The sequence below is a fragment of the Temnothorax americanus genome, unplaced genomic scaffold (genome assembly GCF_048541705.1).
Source record: "Temnothorax americanus isolate GAGA-0224 unplaced genomic scaffold, ASM4854170v1 Scaffold72, whole genome shotgun sequence".
In the NCBI taxonomy this organism is placed as follows: Eukaryota; Metazoa; Arthropoda; class Insecta; order Hymenoptera; family Formicidae; genus Temnothorax; species Temnothorax americanus.
The window spans coordinates 402,044-422,233 of NW_027509795.1; the positions used below are offsets into that span (position 1 = coordinate 402,044).

A 20,190-nucleotide genomic window follows, 5' to 3' on the forward strand; every position below is an offset into this window, starting at 1 on the left:
ATGTCGTGGCGGCCAGTGCGTGGGTAGGTATGTACAATTGCAAAGTGAGGTTAGCGGACGTTGTACGCGTGGACGGATCGCAGGATAGCTTCACGACCGAAGGCTGAACAATTCCAAGTTTTCAAAGTTAGGCAGACAGAATCGATGCTGTCGCCGCGTCCGCTGTTCTCGTGGCGCGAAACGGGCTCGTGTAACAGTTTCGTGACGTGTCTTCACCTTCACCGGAGTCGCGTGGCTTGTCGCCTGACAGGTGCGAATCAGCTGTGTGTGTGATTCTGTACATTATGTATTTCGATAATATATCTTGTAATATCGCGTACCGTCGCACCACATTGTAAACGAGACGTGGACGTCGATCCGTTGGAGAGCTTCGATTGCGATAAATTGTAATAAATTTGGTTTCTTCCAAGCTTCGCAATGATTCCATTTAACCCATTTCCTTTGCGCGTGATTACCGTACGAGTAAACGATTAACATCAATGATAAAATGCAATTTTATGTTGATTCACGTCACTATAATTTTTTAACAAATTTCATCATGGCTCATGTATGACAGACATGTCTATAAGTTGATCTATTATGCTGAAAATTAAGTAATCCTTGCTGGCTATTAAAGTTCTGATAATATTTAAACATCTTATTTATTAGACGTAATTTGTCCAACAAGTTTTAGACTAAAACTCTTTAACTTTGTCTAAAACTCTTTGAGTTTTTTCTTTTTATATTTATTACATAATAGTATGAACAATATTGTTAGTTTCTATCTATTCTTCTATAATAATAATAATCTGTGTAACTTATACAGAATTTATTTTGTAACTTTCAGACAAATCTACATGTCTATACATCAAGATATATAATATTTATTCCAAATTGTCGCCCGCTACTTCATTGAACAGAGAGATGGTATAGATCATACGACATGTCATTATTATGAGAAAGCGGAAAAGGAGTTTGTGATAAGACAACTGGTGGTATCTTCAATTAAGAGGACTTGTAAAAATATGCTAAATATTCTGCTCTACCAAGCACGATGTTTAAATTGGAATCCTACATAACACCAGTGATTCTCAGCTACGTAGAGAAATATGTTAAAAATTTTAAGCCGGAACAGTCGCAGGTATAATATACATATGTACATAAAAAGTTTTGTTGGATTTATATTAATTTTATTTTCTAAAAATGTATACTACTTTTTATTAATATCGATAGTTTGAAATAAGAAAAAGGAATGTCTACATAAGGATAAAGAAATATCTATAAAATAGTTATATTGTTTCCACAAAATAACTTTGATCACTCTTGTTTCAAAGTGTCGAATGAGTTAGTAATGTATTAAGCGAGCACATTTAATGATGCTTTTTCAAACGAGATAGTTCTTTGAGATACTTCAGGGAGAGAAACGTTTCTTTCAGGTATCCTTGTGGGGTGGAGATGCATCATTTCAGAATCTGGATCTACGATTAGAGGTATTGGAGGAACAACTTAATCTTCCATTTGTCTTTGTTAGTGGCCATATTCACGAATTGTTGATACACGTTCCTTGGGTAAAAATTACATCTGAGCCAATAGTTGTTACCATTAATACCATAGGTATATAGCAATGTTATCTAATATTATCGAATATATAAAAATATTATATTTTTTGAAGATATGTTAATGCGTTGGTAATTTCTTTTCTATAGAGTGCATTTTAAAATTGAAAGATGAGAATACCACAGAAACTAATACAACGACATTACAAAAGAAGAAGGAAATAGTGCAGTAAGTCTCGCTTTTTGTAATCTAAAATTATATAATGAAACTTTATTATTTAGTATTTATTTTTTAATGTTGTTTATTTTGTTGGATTTTTATTTATTTATCTGATAGTTATTAGTATTTATTTATTAATATATATTTAATTGTTTAATATAAAAAATATATATAGAATGATATTTAATTTTTCATGGCAGAGAGGAAGCTCCACCTGGATATATTAAAAGTATAGTTACGAAAGTTATTAATAATATTACCATTCACTGCAACAATCTCATCCTGAAATATGTGGAGGAGGATATTGTACTTAGCATAAATGTCAGATTTTTAAGTATGCAAACTGTCGACAATAAATGGGAGCCAGCGTTTGCCGGTAGGTATTTTTAATGTACAATTACAGAGTCTGAAATTATTATTATTCATATAAAATTATGCTTATTATTAAAGCTTTTAATACATTTAATTAATGTTTAGAGGTCAACACTCAAGAAGTGATGCTTAGGAAAGTTATTACTATCCAAGACTTGACGTTGTGTTTAGATAAAATGGATGCATCAGGAAAGATAGAGATATATCAGGTATTTCTGAAATATATTTTTACAATTATCTTGAGAAATGTTGAAGATATGAGAACATGTATCATATTGAAAAAATATTACGCAATTTAAATAATCTGAATATTAATATAGGATCCTGTTTTGTATCGATGTTCAATGACAATTCGAATGATTATAAACTATCACAACAACAATTCGAAGAGAGCATCTATCACGAGACTTGATCTTCATTGTGAGAAAATGGAATTTAGTATGACTGAACAACAAGTACCGATGCTCCTGAGATTGGTTGCCTTAGTGCTGGCATTACAAACAAAGCAATTTCCACCAAGCAAGGAAAAATCTTCCATTACTGTGGATGAGAGAGACGATGTTGCACAAGGTTCAATTTTTTTTTTTGCTGTCTCGAGTAGTTTTATATATTTTGAGAATATATAATATAATATTTCAGATGATACAAATCAGATAGCAGGGACTTCCACAGATGCAGTTGGATGGGGTGGATGGGCTTGGGACATGGTGTCGTCTGTTCTACCTGTTGACTGGGACAATAATTGGTCTGCTGAGCAACAAATGGCATATTCTGGTCATACTATACATTTAGGTGTTTATATAGATGATGCTACTTTAACATTTAAGGTATGAATATGATATATTTCAATGAGAATTGTTTCTGTTTAAATAATCATTCTGTGGAAATAAAAAACTGAATTTTATGCATTTTTTACAGACTGTTGAAAGTGTCAAAGAGCAGTTATTTTATAAATCTCGAAAACTTAGGTACAAATCCTTTTTATCACTTCGGTTAAACGGAGTTGTGATAGATAGTTTAATTCAAGGAATTGCAATGACGACTTTTCAAGTTGGAGTAGCGTGCATACAGCTTTATCCACGAGGAACGTGCAGCTGTGGACATCTAGAAGTTGCTGACGGTGTACAGGTAAAGTGATTAATTATTATTGTCAGATACAAAATTAAATGGAATGTCTGAGAAGTAAATTATTATTATAGCCACCTCTTTACGTAACAGCTGGGAACTTGAATACTGATCATTTGAAAGATTCATTGTTTGACAAAGACGCCGCGGAAAATAAGGGGAAGAAAAGGGATTACAAACAAGGAATAGATCATTACTTGACGACAATTTCGGGTATAATATAATTTATTTACAACATAAATAATATTTATCTTCTCATAATGAACATAATGTCTCGATTTGAGACATGCGTATTGTCTGGGTTACGTACGTTAAATTATAAAGTTTATATCTTTTTTAGTTGAAAAATTATTAGAAAGATGTCCAGCAATTGTGATGGATTACGTTTATTATGTGGAATTACCCGAGGACCTAACGCCTGAAAAATTGCTCGAATTTGGGTCAAATTTCGAATATAGGTGTTTAAAAAATCTTAAAATAATCATGTGTAAAAGATAAAAAGAATTCCTACAAACGACTTACCTTTTGCAGCAATTTTCAGGAACGCAGAGTAATAAGATATGTAACTGGTGATCTGACAGTCAGATTATGTTCCGGTGTTTTTCATCGTATTGATACCATCAAACAAGCTGCCGCAAAATATGATTATAATCCCTACCTTGTACTGAAACCAGGTAAATATGTGTGTCAATGTAGACAGGTTTTGATTTAACTGTAATCTTATATTAAATAAAAATTGTAAAAATAGGAGCTATATCTAAAATTAAATTTTAGATCCTCTTATCGATGAATTGCCTCTCGTTACGTTGGAAGAATATGAAGCACTCAGGGAAAACGTATCGATGACAGAAACAAAATTTGTATTAAAAAGAGCGTCGCTACAATTACAATTGGCAGACCATTGTGTCATAGGAGTACCACGACAACGTAAAATAATCGAAACTCGGGTAAGGTATCTCCATTATATCTTTTTTTTTGTTAGTTATTTTAGATACTTATAGAATAACGTCTTTCCAGATTGCACCATTATCTCTAGCTCTTACAGATGATCCTTTTATAAGTATTGAATGTGATGAAGCAACTGCTACTATAGTGCAGCCTATGTATCCATTTAGACTCGTAGCTTGTGCATCAAAATTAACAGACTTATCACCAGAAATGTTTATTCAGTGCCATGCGATTACCGATATACAAGTAAGCAAAGTTTTGTGCACAATATTTATCATGCACATCTTCAAGATTAATATTGAAATGCTTCTATAGGTGATTGGAGTGAAAAGTCAACTCCACTTAACCAAAACTTGTGACACTTCGATAGTAATGCCTTACTCAGTGGAAGCTTCTTCAAAAGTATTGTTGTATCCTCAATACTGGCGAGACATAGACATGATTCAAAAGTCATACTTTTTTCAATCAGACAGTATTACTATCACGGGGACCAAGGCAAAATTAATGGCTGCAGTGTCCATTATAACTTCCGTTTTGAATCCTACAGATACAACGAATCCACTTACCTGTTCTACTCTTTTTAATGATGCCTGTCAAGAGAAATGTATGCGAATATTAAATACTCTATTTTATCATATTATAGATTTTTTAGTTTTTATTTCTCAAAATATAATTGAATTTTCTTTGTACATTACAGGCCCAGTGTATTTAGAGTTATACCTAGAAAATATAAATTGCAAGAACGTGTCATCTTCGGTTACGATATCAAATGAAATGAATGTAAATTCTATAAAAATCTTTGCACTCAATGATTCTCAACAAGCCTTTATTCTTTCGGGCCCAGAAAATGATAGCAGGTCTGCATATATATATTAATAATATATAGTTTTAGGAAGTTTTAACAGATTTTGACTTATTGGATCTTTATATTCTTAGTGATGCAGGAAATGTACCGTTGTTGTCTACTGTAGTACAATTTCCTAAAAACGTTGAAACGCAAACACATCCATCTCTTGTTTCATTTAAAATTTCCGAAATCAGAGCTTCCCTAGACCCACTTTTTTTTGAATGGCTGGAATATCGTGCCACTTATCACAAAGCGGGAAGTGTACATGTATTACGTTCAGATAGCCAACAATTGATTACCGAAGGCACATCATCCGATACAGGTACCCGGAAAAAAACATTTCCGAGTCTACACGAAAGCGTGCACAGTTCATCAGACAAAGAGAAAAAAAGATCGGCTGTGACAGAAAAGTCAAAAACGCTACGAAATGATGAAACGCAAAAGAAAAGTGGATTTAAAATGGAAGGGGAACAACAGGTATTAAAATTATTCGCAAATATATTATTATTTATATACATATCAAAGCAATTAGATCGATCGATTACTGTTTATTGACACAAAAATTCAATTTCTTTTAACTCAATATGGCATGTTGGCATGTATTAAAGATAGAAACAAATGATCTAGAACTTACAGAAATCGGGAATATTGGTCAGATTAGCAGAATCGTATTCGTGGTGGTGCAGTCTTGTGCTAAATGGTTATATAGGACATATTATCATTTATATACCATCTAATACAATGAGTGGTATTGGAGCTGATGGTAAATATTATAATTATGTGTAATACAGATAAAAAGATGATGATCGAATTACCTTTAGATTCGTTCTCATTATTATTGTTGATGAGCCTTGTTTTTTTAATAAACATTAATACAGTTATATCTTTATATAATAATAATTAATTATAAAATATATTACAAGGCATAGAACAAGCCAAGGACAGAGCTTTAATAGAAAATCAAGATCTACAAATAATGATAATAAAGCTACCAAGTCTCCTTATACATTCATCTAATCTGAATGCTGAGATGCTGAACCCATATCTACAGAATCTCCCTGCTAAATTACCAGAATCTATGTGGACATATCGTAAGTTTATCTATAATTTGCAAAAGATAAAGTACAACTTGTTATTGTTGTTATTACTATTTCAGGAATGCAAAGTTTTCCATGGACGTTAAGTCTTATCGATTTTCACTGTTACACATTGCAACAGCAGACACAAAAGAACTTCATAAAGAAAGTTACGTTAAACGCTACAGTAGCTCTTACAACTAAGACAGCTGCAACTGAGTTAAATACACTTACTGCTTTAAGCGTTTGTGTACATATTGATAATTCGCCTATCATTATTTCGCTTTCGGAAGATCAGGTATTAATTAATTTTTTTTATTATTTTTGCCTAGCTCTCTCTTAAGTACGACGAAAGGATATAAATTTCAATATGTGTTTATGTACTTCAGGTTATTTTTATGAGCAGTATAGTTTCAAATATCATGAAAGTATTACAAATTTTCTGTGGTTCCCAGAAAGACAATGTAATTGTACCACAGATGAGCAACGAAATGCAAATTGTTCTTCCTACTATACCTCAAACTCCGTCCAGTCCGACTCAAATAATGTATCAAGAGGATACCACCAATTCAACCATGTCTACATCGAAAGATGAACTGGGACATGGTAAGCTGAATTTATTTTTATTTCTTATTTGTTTTTGTCATTAATATATGCAAATTTTTACAGAAAAAGATGGTTTAGTTGTAACAGCGTGGATTCAGTGGACCATAACAAAGGTAGCAATTAAATTATACATTATGGGACGAGAGGACACATCTTCTTTAAAATTAATGTTAGAACTGGAAGATATTATAACATCGTTAGATTTGCAATCGGTTTATATGCAAATAAAAAATAAGATAACAACAGCTACAATATTTCATTACATTAGGTAAATTAATTTTTGTAAAATATTTGTACATTATGTAATATCAAGATCTTAGCAGAAAATATTTTGAAACACATTTTTATTGTTATGTGCAATAATTGTTTAATTATACATTTATATTGTGATTTGATAGAGGTCCACATGCATCAAATTGGGATGTCGGTGAATATGCCGGGTTGGTACTTTGTGGAAGGGAAGATAATTTGGAGAAAGGTGATGATTCTGGTTTTATAAGTTTTACACTTACTCGTGCGAAATCTGGAAATGTATACACACGTTGGGGTACTCAGAAGCATTACAAACCTCAGAAGGTAGGGTAATTATTCAATCATTGTACTTAATTATTCACAATCAGTCATGCTTAAATTAAGAATATTATTTATTTATTTACTTGTGAAACTAATTTTATGATACTCTAATATCTAGAAAGAATTGCTGCTTGATTCTACGTTGTCTACGAACGGTTACATTTCTGAAATACTTATCAAAATGCAAATGGTCGATATAATCTTACCAATTAGTGTAATTAGCAAATATGCTCAACTGGTGAAACCTTTTACGTGTCTGAATTCATCTACTGAAAAAAACACGGAATCTATCCGTTATAAAAACATGGGCACACCATTAGTTGGCATAACCAACTTAAATAATGAATCGTTGCCATTGATACATTTTGAATTCAAAGGTTTTCGTCTCATGATGCCGACTGATACGAATAAATTACAACACGATTTATTGATGCTTCAGGTTGTAAATCATTTTGCTCTTGTATAATTTCCTTATTATAAAGATTTAATATTTAAACTTATTTATTTTGGTATTATATTATATATTATATAGTTGGACGGCATTCGTATTACGCCGGATGCAGAAAATCCAATTTGTAGAGTTCCATTACGAACCGACATTTATCAACTGGCTGCTCGAGCAAATATATTAAACGTACCAGGTTCGGCTGTAGAGGATCGACAATATCAAATTAGTGTTAAAGGAGTGTGTGCATATACCACTACTTGGAAGAATTATCAGCTAAGCATTAATAAGGTTTACTGTCAAAACTATTGTTTTTTCCAGAATTCTTAAGGAAATATTTTATACATATTGTCTAAACTCTAAAACTTAAAAGAAAATTTTTGAAACAGATTTGATACAAGCATTATTGTTTTCAGAGGATGTCTCAATCGTACTTATATACAATGAACGAGAATCCAGCATTAGAGTGGAATAAGCTCGGGAATGGTAGTAGTCTAGATCCATACTTTTCAACATCTCCAGTATTAACGAAGTAATACAATTAAAATGCAATTAATATAATTTAAATGCGTGAAAATTTACATGATAATTATAATATTCTAATTTTAATATTTAATCCTAGATTTGATGTCTGCTTAATTATTGCCCCAGCTGTCACATTTAAAGGAGACACAATTGTCTGTGGAAGCGCCGTTGAAGTAAATTGCATTACAGACATAGAATTGACAATAAATTTAGATCAAATTAAATTAATATCAACGCTCAATAATGAATTTATGACGTTATTGTCTGGAAATTTTGAGAAACTGGACGATAAAAATAGTTCTAATAATATAGTTCAAAGATTTCCTTCAGGAGCTCAAAGCATTAAACCTATTAGCTGGCTGAAACAGACGTCAGATGATTCAGATATCGACTTTACAAAAGATAGTGGTGTCGATTTTGAAATGTCCAGCATGCATTCCACAATAATTGTAAGTTATCATATAACAGCGTTTCATGATTTAATTCAGAATTTATATTAAAAGTAATGATTTTTTCTTGTAGGAAAGGCCCATGGTTGAAACTATGATACTTCCACCGTTTGAATTTTTAGTAAATTGCGGAAAGATAACATTTATCCTATATGAAGTCCAGAATACATTCCCTGATTTAGAGGATAACATAGTGAGCAATAGTTACATTGGGATTAATTTATTCAATTGTAGTATTTTAATATTATTATTAAAATATGAATATTATTTTTAGGATATACACAAAACTGACTGCGAAGATGATAATTACAATATAAAACAGCCATTACTTTACCTAATGATCAACCAGCCAAACATTTATTTTTCTCAGCAACATTTATCTAAAAAGATACAAGTACGTATTTTTACTTACAAAAAATTAATACGTTATTTAATATTAATGTGGCATATATTATCAAATATTTTATTTTAATTAATATCGTTGCGGAATTTATAGATATCTTGTTTCGATATAACAACAGCGCTCGGCGATGCACAAAATCTAAACGCAATACCGAGCGAGAAGGATTTCAAAATTTATATGATAGAAACAAAGCATGGAGATCCACATCCAGACACGGGTATTCCACCTTCTTTTGCGACAATAAAATCTGAAATGATTCTAGGCAAAAACCGCCAGTTTTTCATTGAAATGGGACGACCGACGAAAGTACATCTCTCTTTATCCCGGCTCAATCAACTCTATAACATACGGAATAAGGTAACTCAACAAAGAATGTATAACATATTCGTATAGATTTTCAGCAGTTCTAAATTATATCAATGTTCTAGGTGTTATCGTGTTTTATCGATGACGACGTGCAAGTACCTACAGAGAAGAATGAAACTACGGATATGGATTCGCAAAATTTAGCAGTGCCAACGAAATCGAGGAAATTCAGTGTACCTGATTTACATTTAAATACAAGACAGATTGTATTATCCTTGAAGACTGACACCGGAGCAGAAATTATTACCAGTTTAGCATCGTTAAACGGAAACCTATCGACACTTCTGAGACCAGACAGAATATATTCAAATCTGTCCATAGATTCTTTCATTATATCTGCTATCTTAAATGGGAATATCAAAGTGCTATTAAATCCATGGTGTTGCAACGTAACGACTTGTTTACTTTGGGAATCTTCGTACAGTAGCGAAATCATTCCACAAATACAAATACAGGCAGACAGTGAAAGTCTGTATCTCGATTTTGGACCGGATCAGATAAAAATTATGAAAATGGTTTTGCAAGATTGCCAGTTACTCTTAAGCGAGTTCGCCTCGTTGTCTACGAGCGAAAATAGAAATGAGAAGCAAATCGCGCTATCGACTGAACAACATTACAAGGATGATCTGAAGGCGGGTGCATTCCAGTTCGTCGATGGCACTGCGGACGAGTTACCTTTTCCGTATCAAGTTAGTTAAACTATATAAGTCACAAATAAAGTTAAAACCAAAAAGGTTGTTCTTAATCTTATTTCTGTTTGTAGGTGGTATTCTTTGTTTATCCTCAGCAAGCGATGGCTTGGAGATATCCGCAACCGCGCATGTTAACAAGGATACACATTTCTCCTGTTCCATTTGAGGTAAGTGAGAGTGCTTAGTATTTTGGCCGATCAACATTAGTATTCAGCTTGAATACAAAAGAACGAATGTTTTTCGAAGATATAATTTTCTCTATTTCCAAGCTGCGAAACAATACGTTTATTTACTCAATTTTTCTCGTTATAGACAGCGGATGCGGATGGTGATTACATCGACAAAGTTCCCTGTATTCTCGAATATTGGAGCGATAGTCACATGTCGTACCAGCGTTATGCAGATTTTTATCTATCGGAAACGGATTCTTACCGATTGGATCTGCCGGAGAAAGCACCGGCACGGGCAGTAGCTTGCGTGTGGCGCGTAGTTATTCTATCTAACGGCAAGCGACCGATCTCGAAAAGCATCGTTTCCGCTCGTGCTCTCGCTGCCTGCCTGCGTATCGATTCCTACTTTAATCCCTTGTTAATACCGAACATACAGATCGCCTTAAATATCGGCGTCCTCCATGTATCGTTGTACAATCATATCGATACGAGTGTATATAATAACTTGCCGCCGCCACTAGACAAATATACTCTAAATGGAAAAATTCCCGAGATACAATGTTTTATGTCCGTGGAACAGAAGGGAGCTGTTCTAGTATTTAATAAGTGGATAGATGACTCGATACTGCTCGACATCGGCGGCAGCTTGAGCGTACACGTATTGGATTACAGTCATTTAACCATGCAGGAAGTGCTGGATGCCCTGGAAGGGAGATTTCAGTTGTCGTTGTCAGAAAAGATAGACGCGTCATTAACGTGCAACCCGTTCACATTAAAATTAGGACCAGCAATAACTCACACTCTCGCAGTTTCCACTCATTTGTGGCTGGCGTCTTTTGACGAAGAGGAAAAGAGCGTGATTGTCCTAACTCGTTATGTAATAGCCAACGATAGTAACATATCCATACGTTTCGGTCAAAGCGGCACTGGAGATAGTATACTTCTCGAAAGCAGACAATGTAACTTCTATTCTTGGCGGCAGATTGGCAATCAAATGATACGGATATCAATCGAGGAGAATGCTTGGGTATGGAGCCGATCTTTTCCCGTCAACAAGGACGGCATTCAAGTGATAGAATTCAATAATTCGATGATTGGCACGGCGGTCTTCGTAAACGTTACGTCGCTTTCCGCCACACAGAAGCTCGTAACATTTTCGGGGCAACTCGTGATTTCCAATCAATCAATGGATAATTTCGAGATGAGATTAGTAAAATACGAAGAAGAAGTTGGCTCTAAGGTAACGGTCTCCAAGGAGGTCTACTCCATACCAGGCAAAAGCTTTCCGTCGTCTATCATGCTTGAAAATAACAAGAAGATGGCTATGCGGCTACGTTTCACTAACTTGACGCACTTATCTTGGACCGGGGACATTCCATTGCAACCTAATATCAAATGGGGCCAACCGTGGCTCGTGAAAGTACCTCTTCAAGAACGCGGTCAATTTTTGAGCATCTGGGTACGGATTGTGACGCAGATGATACAGGACAAAATGAAAATTCTCGCGGTACTGAGTCCCCTCTACATGATCAGATCGCACCTACCGGTACCGGCCAGAGTACAGATGGAAACGCCGTCTTTAAAGATGTCATCCAGCACGATGGTGAACGGTCGTGGCGAGTGTCAGCAGCTGTACTGTCCCGGTACGTTCGAGCACTTCCATCAGCTGACGTTTCAATTGGAATCGGGGGTTTCCGCCTCGAATCCTTACGTGCCGCTTTCATACAGCTCTGTGGATCAACGGAAGTTTTTTCGAAGACCCGAGGTTGAGGATATCGATAAAATTCTGCGAGAACTCAAGGACAGAAAAGACGAGGTAAAGTGGCCTTTCCAGGGAGATGACACCGAGGAGTGGATATCCGCGGAACAGCCGCAGACGCACGTACAAGTGAAGTACCAGGACGCAGGACTGGTCTCCAGCACCCTATTGCTGGAATTGCAGCCTTGGTGCTTCGTAATGAATTCGCTAGGCTGCCACATCTCGTTGGTGTCGGAGGATACGGAGCTCTGTCAGATCCCTCACTACGGCATAGTCACGCCGCCCAAGTTGGAGAGCACCTTTCACGTGGGTGTCGGAATCGGCGACACTTATTACACGTCACAAACGTTGCAATTGGCGCGACCCGATTGGAGCCAGAGTTTCTACATGCCTCGAATCTGCGGCCTCGTGCCGGTGGAGGGGAACATCAAGACATTCGTGGACTGTGGCACGAGCGTGTCCATCCTGAGCATCGGTTCCTCCATGCACCAGGACATGCGCCTGGTGCGGATCACGAGCAGCCACGTGATCGCGAATCTGACGCCTCAAGAATTGTGCGTGGCTACGCTCGCGGTACATGAGGAAGCACGGGATCTGCAATTGCCCCATGATCTCACTCCCTGCAGCCTGAATATCTCACCGTCCGAAGATCAAAGACAGGGCACGCCGATCGTACAGTGGTACACCTTGTACACGGAGAGCAACGTCGAGCCGCTTGTGTTGTACATATCTCTCAGCCTCGGCCACAAGTGGTCCTGTCCGATTAGAGTGGATCAAGCTATGAGTCGCAAATCCGTCGTGATTCCAAACGGTTCCTCCACCATGCCGGTCATTGTGACAACGCAGGAGGATAGAGGCAGCACGTACGTCGTGATACACAGCGACGATCATCCGCAGCTGTTGATCGAGAACGCCTGCGGTTTCAAGATCCTGTTGGGACAAGCCGACGAAAGAGGGAACGAGATATTGCCGGACAGCGCTCATTTCGCATGGATATGCGAAGTCGACAGCGGAGCGACGTCTCACTATTCTCTTCCCTGTGTCAGTAACAGACTGCCCGACACTACGGTTCCAAGCGCGTCGAACGTGTTGTTATTTTCCACCATGCAGAATGATCAGGCGGCAGGGAAGGCAAATCTAAAGTGGTCGAGAGGCGTAAATCTGTCCGCGTTGTCATCTACACCGATAGATCAATATCTACGATTACCCTTGTACGGCGATGTAAAGCTCATAATGCACAATCGCTGCTACACCACTCACATAAGCATCGTACCTATCTCCCAAATTGAAATATCCGCCCAAGACATTAGGAGCAGATTGCTGCGAAAGAAGAGCACGGTGAAAGATCACGATACCGCGTACAATAATCCTTCTCAACTGAGGAGATCGGAAGAGGATAAGCTATTGTCATATGTACAAAGTTCGAGTAGCTCGACATCACTAACAAGTTTTTTCTCAGCCCAAGAAGATATTTTGGCGACGGAGCAGATGCCTACCTCGAGTTCAAAGCAATTAATTCCGAAGATGACAAATACAAAAACTTGCACTGACGAGGATCGTTCGAAGTCCACTAACGACGCTAATTCGACTAATTCGAAGGAAGGCTCTGTAATCGTTTACCTGCGCGCATGTACTATTGTTATCCTTCACGATATCAATGAAAATGCACAAAGAATCGAAGTCGCAAGCCTGTCCATGACAGACTTGGTCGTTACTGTAAATTCAAAAGCTAGATTTATTAATCTCTATTGCTATATAGGCGACTTGCAATTAGATAATCAATTGTTCGATCAGGGAGGTTTCGACTTCCCCGTAGTATTAATAAATCAGAATCCGTTGCCGAACAGAGAGATAGCATTTTATAGCAATAACTGCTTAATGACGAATATGGAAAAGATCAAACAAGATTCTTTGATAGCCATCGAATACATCTGGGAAATAAACGGAAATATAATAGGTATATATTTTATATGTATTAATTATATCTATCTCAATAAAAGAGAAATATGTAGATAACGAATGTTTTTTTAAACAGATTAATGTTATTTATTTCATGAATAATAGTATATATTTCTCTCTGTTGCAGCATCAAAGGAATATCGCATGAAAGTTGCACCTATTAGCGCATACATCGAGGATACATACATAACGCAATTATTAGATTACGCGACTTCGATGATACCATCGCGATTGGTATTGGGTGACAGTCTTAAAAAGATGCAAACGATAGCTGCGTCGAACGCAATGTACATACCGGACTACATTATGATGGATTCGAAAATTTTAAGCAAACCACTGAGATTGCAGAACTTCGTGATAGAGCCGGTATCGATTTTGCTAAGTGTTCATACTTCTATGCGACTTTACATTGCCTTGGATCATTCCCCGCTACATTTCGGTACCTTTGAAAGAAAGAACCTACTGACCACTCCTTACAGACTTGGCAATGCACTTACGATGCATTATTTATCTGGTGCCATATTCGGAGCAGGTATACATTCATACACATAAAACAATTATTTTATATACATTAATTTGATATAATAATAGAGTAAGTAACCGACATTACATCTGTTTACCAGGCTGGGTAGTTGGATCATTAGAGATACTTGGATCGCCGGGAGGCTTGGCGCAAGCACTTGGATCTGGTCTTAGAGATTTCGTTTCATTACCATTCCAAGGACTGCTACAAGGTCCATGGGGTTTTATCGTTGGAATTACACACGGGTCAGCCAGTCTGATGAAACACGTCACAGCAGGTAGAGAAACTGTTAATATTTATATCATTGCTTTGGATACTTAAAAAAAAGTAAATAATATCTCGATTCACGTATCCAGGTACTGTAAATTCCGTAACGAAACTGGCGTCTAGTGTTGCACGGAACTTGGATCGTTTAACATTGGACGAAGAGCATCTTCAGCGACAAGAAGAGTCGCGCAGAATGCGTCCTCAAGGCATGGCGCAAGGACTCTATCAAGGCTTAACTGGTCTTGGAATGAGTCTGCTTGGTAATTTTTTTAAATATTATTTTAGAATGCAAATGATAAATTTTAAAAATTATTAGAACGCAATAGCTAATTGTTAATTGTTAATTAGCGGCCGTGGCGGGCTTGGCGCATCATCCTTTGCAGCAAGTATGGTCAGGTGAGGCAACGACCAAAAGTCTAGTCACCGGAGTTGGACTCGGTTTAGTTGGTGTCGTCACTAAGCCATTGAGCGGTGCCGCAGAGCTGGTTGCTCTCACAGGTCAAGGATTACTGCAAGGAGCTGGATGGAATTCGTTACCGACGGTAAACTCAAATAATAAATATCTTCCAGTTCTAATAGTTTCACATTTTACTTCCATATTGATTTTCGTGTATTTTTACAGCCACGTCAAAGACCAATCGTGCAATATACTACTGGCAATAACAGTACATCTGTGCGATATACCTGGCGTTTATCACCCTTACTCGATCACAGTCAAGACAGTATCCTTCATGTAACCAGCGCAGACTACGTGATTCATCAGGGCAGTAATCGCGCGGTGACACTCGTCCTCACGCGACAAGCTTTATTACTCGTTAATATGGCAGAAGACAGCGTAGAACGGATATTTTCGCTGAAAGAACTGACAAGCGTCGATCACATCACGGAATCGACAATGTTGTGTTTATATTGTCCGCCAACCGCAATACAATTGAGCAGACCGTTATCACCGGCTGAACACGAGGTAAAATTCAGATGTCAGACACAAATCATGTAAATCTAATAAATATATACATGAGCTTCTCTTTTCTTTAAGATGAATCAAGAAATGAGGGCGCGAGTTGAGGAATATGTGCGGACAAGCAGCACTGGTTTGGCCAGTGTATCAACCAATAGCGACAGACAATCTGATACCTTTGAAAGAGCATCCCCACATCCAGAACATACACTCACGTTTTACGTTTGTCCGGATACCCGTAATTATTTATTATCACTGTTCAACATTGCCAAGCGACAAAATCAAGGTTCCGGTTTCGCCGTTTTGTAATCAAACGTATTTCCAGACGATTGTAATTAAGCAATAGCTGAGAAGATATTTTAAATATTACTGTATGGTCAAATGCATCCAAATTCGATATGTCTTTTGAATATTAAAGTATATCGTACTCCTTGGAATCGTACTCTATTCCAAAAGCTACGTGCAAACAGTATAATTAAAAGGATGAATTAAAGAAAGTACTTCCCAAATTTCTGAGTAAATAAGATTCCAAGTAATCAAGATTCCAAGATGTTTATAGTTGAATGCCTATCTTTACTTCTATTAAAATACATAACACAATTGTCGCTTTCGTTTTATGTAGAGAATGTATATTGCGAATTTATAATGTATAAATTTATTATAAATCTAGTGTACAAGCTAAACAAAGTATACAAATTCTGTAAAATATTTATAATGTTACTTATTTTTTAAAAATTATGCAGAAACGCGTACAAATTAAGAAACAATACATGAACTTTGTTTCTAAGTTATCACGTATCATACGACAAATGAAAAAATAAACTTTTATAAACATTATTTACACATTTATGTACGTACACACATATGTTATGTGCCAAAACATTGTGAGCAATTCTACTATCACTGAAATTGTCGTGAATTGTGTAATATTGATCTAACGATTCAGTGTGTTACATACAATAATATATTTTGCATACTGTGGACAAAATCTGGCATATAATAAATGCATATAAAAAATTGAGTATTACTAATTTATAATGTTTATTAATGTATATTATACTCGTATTGTTATCTATTTAGGTATTGTCATGAATCCGTTCAATCTCGCTCGACTTATAAGAAAAACCACAAGATTTACACTGGCTATTTTCAACAGATAATAATACTTTTCGACATATCACGTGTTTACATGGAAGCCTATAAAAAATACTATTTTTACAGCAATCACATGTGTTAGATATATTATGTAACTCCACTTTTTCTGGCGTGCTAAAGCGTTTCATATTGGATAACAGTAAATCTAACTTATCATCCCTTTTCTGGTTTTGAGAATTATGTGCTAATTTGAAAGAAGTTGAAATCTTTGTGAGCTGTTTTGGTTTTGTTATAGCACAGGCAGTGGGTCGTTTAGGCATAACTGCTATCGGCAGTTTGTGGCAATATCTCTTTATACACTGCGAATTGTTATCTGTTATCTGTTTGCATGCACTTGGTTTAATATCTTCAGCAGTCCTTTTTAACGAATTCTTATGTAATACACACTTTGGTACTTCAATTATTCTTCTGTCTCCCGCTATAGCTGAAGTTGGATCACGACCTAAGACTCTTGGCATTCTCTTTACCTCATTCCGATTGCTGTTGTCCAGTAAAAATTTGTCAATTCTTGACTTGAGCGCGGTTGCCATGACTGGTCTACGGTCATCATTAAATCCCAAGCCTGTGAATGGATCTGATAACGGTCTACCCCAAATTGCTTCATTTTTTTCATGTTTCTCCAACGTCGTCTGATCTATTACATTACCACTGGGTAGTATAACTGGTTGAGTCATTAATTCCCATGTAATGGAATCTAGGAAGCTTTCGGGAACTTCCAAAGTTGCATCATTCTTCAGTCTGCGTATGTATGAAAAACACGTATGTTAATTAACAGTTAATAGTATACAACATATCACATAATTTATAATCATATACACCTATTATAATTGTGTATATACCTGTTGTCTCTGGTGTCTATAGAAGTAGTGTCCGTTTTAAATTCAGTTACATGCAATGGTGACGGAGCTTGACGTTTAGCCCATAAAGTGTGCACGCTTGCTACAACATCTTTCCCACATCGTGGAGATACCGTTCCCCATACTTCAATCTTCCCCAATGCTGGCACTGAATTTACCGTTTTACATATTGTTATACGTAAAACGTGAGCGTACTTAGTTAGGTGTCTTATAGAAGTTTTAATATAACGTCTCAAGAAATTTGCTGGTGTAGGGATTCCTGCGGGGTCAATGTCGCCCGAATAAAACAACAATCCAGCATCATGGGGACCCAGAAACCCACTGGATAACAAGGTATACGGGATATTGTTGTCGTTGGTGTTCCTGGAGGAAAGCTGAAAGCCCGACGACTTCTGCGATCCGACGGCTGGCCAGATCAATACATGATTGAGCGACACGTTGCAAAGAAACGTGATGTCTATGTGAATCGGTGGTTTGATGCAGGAATACGCGAGATACCCTTTGCCGGAGTCGCTTATCAAATTGGTCACCTCGTATCCGTCCGTGCTAACAGCACTGCATTTAATTTCTGGGCATAAGCGAGGATCGCAAAAATTCAAGAGCATCTTTCATCTATGTTTGTAGACTGCTAATAGCAATACAGTATTGAATATTGTAAAATGCATACGCTTTGCGCGTATAGTATTAATTATCGTGAAAAATCAGCATCGTCACAAGTTTAATCAGACTTACGAGTTCTGATAATCCTGACATATGCCCACGATTTTTTCTCTTTCTTCTTGTTTTCTTCTTCTTGTAATGACAATTGACACTTGATTTTCAGGTTAGATTCGATATGGCGAACGACTATTCAGGGCTGCGTTCCAAAATTCACTAAAATGCTATAGTGTATATACGTGACGTAAACTATAGATTTTAGTTACCCAGAGTGAATTTTGGAACGCAACCAGGGATTCGGGCGCGATAAGACTTAAGTTTCGAAATGTTGGCACTATTGTGCCGGAGTTTCCAACTCCAACGTAGAGGCACTTGATTTGTCGAGGGCCGAGATATATTGAGATCAGCCTATTACGTATATCTTTTCACGAGGAAAATGCGAAAAGTGAGAGAATTTACTAAAGTATCCACGATTTCATTGGTCGAAATCTAGTAAATCTGTTCACTTTTCGCATTTTCAGCTCGTGAAAAGATATACGTAATAGGCTCTCAGGGTGCCATTACTGCACGTTCGAGGAGACGCTATAGCGTTGACAACGTCATTCTGTCTCTGTTACTTACTGAAAGTTGAACAAGGACAGAGCACGCTCATAGCGCTAAAAGCGCGCTCCCCGAACCCAGCCGTTACATGGGCCGGTATTCATAGTCGGTTCTTATATTTAATGCCATTAACCAATCACAGAGCCGTATTAGCATCTTAAAATATTACTTAAGAAAGTCTTGAAATAAGGTCTGATTATGAATACCGGCCATAGAGCGCGGACACGCGGTTTACTAGATTTCCGTCGATCCGTTCTGTCTATTTTGAATGCCTTATATATATGGAGCATATTTTGAGCGGAAAAAGCGGAACGGAGAATTATAAAATATTAATTTTAACGGTATTTATTGATTAAAATGCTTGTATTCAATAAATAAGCTGAAAAGATAAGCATATTAATAAAAATTGCAATGAATTAAGTGAACACAATTTTAAGAAATAAATACAAATGTCTATTTGTCACTATACTATTCCGCTTTTCCGCGCAAATTGTGCTCCATGTAATATAAGGAGAAACAAGCTCGCGGAACGAACGCGTCAAAATCCGTTGTCAACGCGGATACAGTATAATACTCCATCAAATTTCGGAGTTGTCTATAATCACATTGAAAAAGAAAGCTTTTACATACTCTTCGATTATTTTATTATTTTATAAAAGTGGCAGTATAATATTATAGATCCAAACATCATGTTGATGGTTAAAGTATCTTATGCAAGCCAGAGGGTACATACATACACGATATTATAATAGCGGATTCCGCTTTTCCGTTCAAACGTGCGGGACTCAACTCGCGGAAACGCGGAATCTAGTTACTATTCTGTTCCGCGTTTCCGCGTTTCCGCGTTTCCGCGCTCCATGTAAAGGCCTATCTACATAAGACGCAGAACGCTAGATATAGGCCTTAATGGCACCCTCAGAAAGAAACTGTCGAGAATGTCGAGATGGAGTAATAATAATACATAATCAATAATACATAACAATACACATAATAATACATATCTAATATAAATACACAATAATAATACATAATAATTCTATGGTAAGAACATATGACATCTTTGATCTTTTTCAGCCAATTTTTCAAGTTCCGCCATCTTTATT

The 20,190-nt window shown here is 36.6% G+C and overlaps 2 protein-coding genes across 5 annotated transcripts; one reads left to right on the plus strand and one right to left on the minus strand.

Annotated features, from left to right (window-relative positions):
* The first annotated feature begins 23 nt into the window (after positions 1-23).
* On the plus strand, positions 24-16,839 carry Vps13b (vacuolar protein sorting 13B). Of its 4 annotated transcripts, none has more exons than XM_077422637.1 (39): positions 24-386; positions 827-1,120; positions 1,416-1,593; positions 1,686-1,764; positions 1,956-2,131; positions 2,233-2,336; positions 2,448-2,697; positions 2,767-2,954; positions 3,046-3,255; positions 3,327-3,465; positions 3,593-3,710; positions 3,784-3,926; positions 4,027-4,199; positions 4,270-4,446; positions 4,516-4,804; positions 4,898-5,057; positions 5,137-5,524; positions 5,675-5,810; positions 5,971-6,138; positions 6,204-6,421; positions 6,513-6,729; positions 6,793-6,997; positions 7,128-7,305; positions 7,421-7,741; positions 7,835-8,038; positions 8,164-8,279; positions 8,370-8,721; positions 8,795-8,914; positions 8,996-9,115; positions 9,218-9,481; positions 9,553-10,179; positions 10,254-10,349; positions 10,495-14,068; positions 14,198-14,602; positions 14,694-14,870; positions 14,950-15,120; positions 15,209-15,402; positions 15,483-15,824; positions 15,897-16,839. In XM_077422637.1, the coding sequence occupies exons 2-39, from the start codon at positions 1,034-1,036 to the stop codon at positions 16,125-16,127; spliced, it is 11,295 nt and encodes a 3,764-aa protein (XP_077278763.1). In that variant the 5' UTR covers positions 24-386; positions 827-1,033; the 3' UTR covers positions 16,128-16,839. The 4 variants fall into 4 exon arrangements, with proteins under 4 accessions (XP_077278763.1, XP_077278766.1, XP_077278765.1 ...); XM_077422640.1 differs by having other exon boundaries at positions 5,684-5,810; XM_077422639.1 differs by having other exon boundaries at positions 24-263.
* Positions 16,355-18,689, minus strand: LOC143906506 (RING finger protein 37). The gene is made up of 2 exons (XM_077422641.1): positions 17,813-18,689; positions 16,355-17,711 (listed from the first exon to the last, which is right to left on the minus strand). The coding sequence occupies exons 1-2, from the start codon at positions 18,433-18,435 to the stop codon at positions 16,895-16,897; spliced, it is 1,440 nt and encodes a 479-aa protein (XP_077278767.1). The 5' UTR covers positions 18,436-18,689; the 3' UTR covers positions 16,355-16,894.
* Between the last annotated feature and the right edge of the window lie 1,501 nt (positions 18,690-20,190).

Excerpts from the sequence above, each read along its gene's own strand:
- Vps13b (XM_077422637.1), top strand. The coding sequence starts at position 1,034 with ATGTTTAAATTGGAATCCTACATAACACCAGTGATTCTCAGCTACGTA. Across the intron at positions 2,698-2,766 it reads GAGAGACGATGTTGCACAAG|ATGATACAAATCAGATAGCA; the intron begins GTTCAATTTTTT and ends ATAATATTTCAG. Across the intron at positions 4,447-4,515 it reads ATGCGATTACCGATATACAA|GTGATTGGAGTGAAAAGTCA; the intron begins GTAAGCAAAGTT and ends ATGCTTCTATAG.
- LOC143906506 (XM_077422641.1), bottom strand. The coding sequence starts at position 18,435 with ATGCTCTTGAATTTTTGCGATCCTCGCTTATGCCCAGAAATTAAATGC. Across the intron at positions 17,712-17,812 it reads ATAGACACCAGAGACAACAG|ACTGAAGAATGATGCAACTT; the intron begins GTATATACACAA and ends ATACATACGCAG.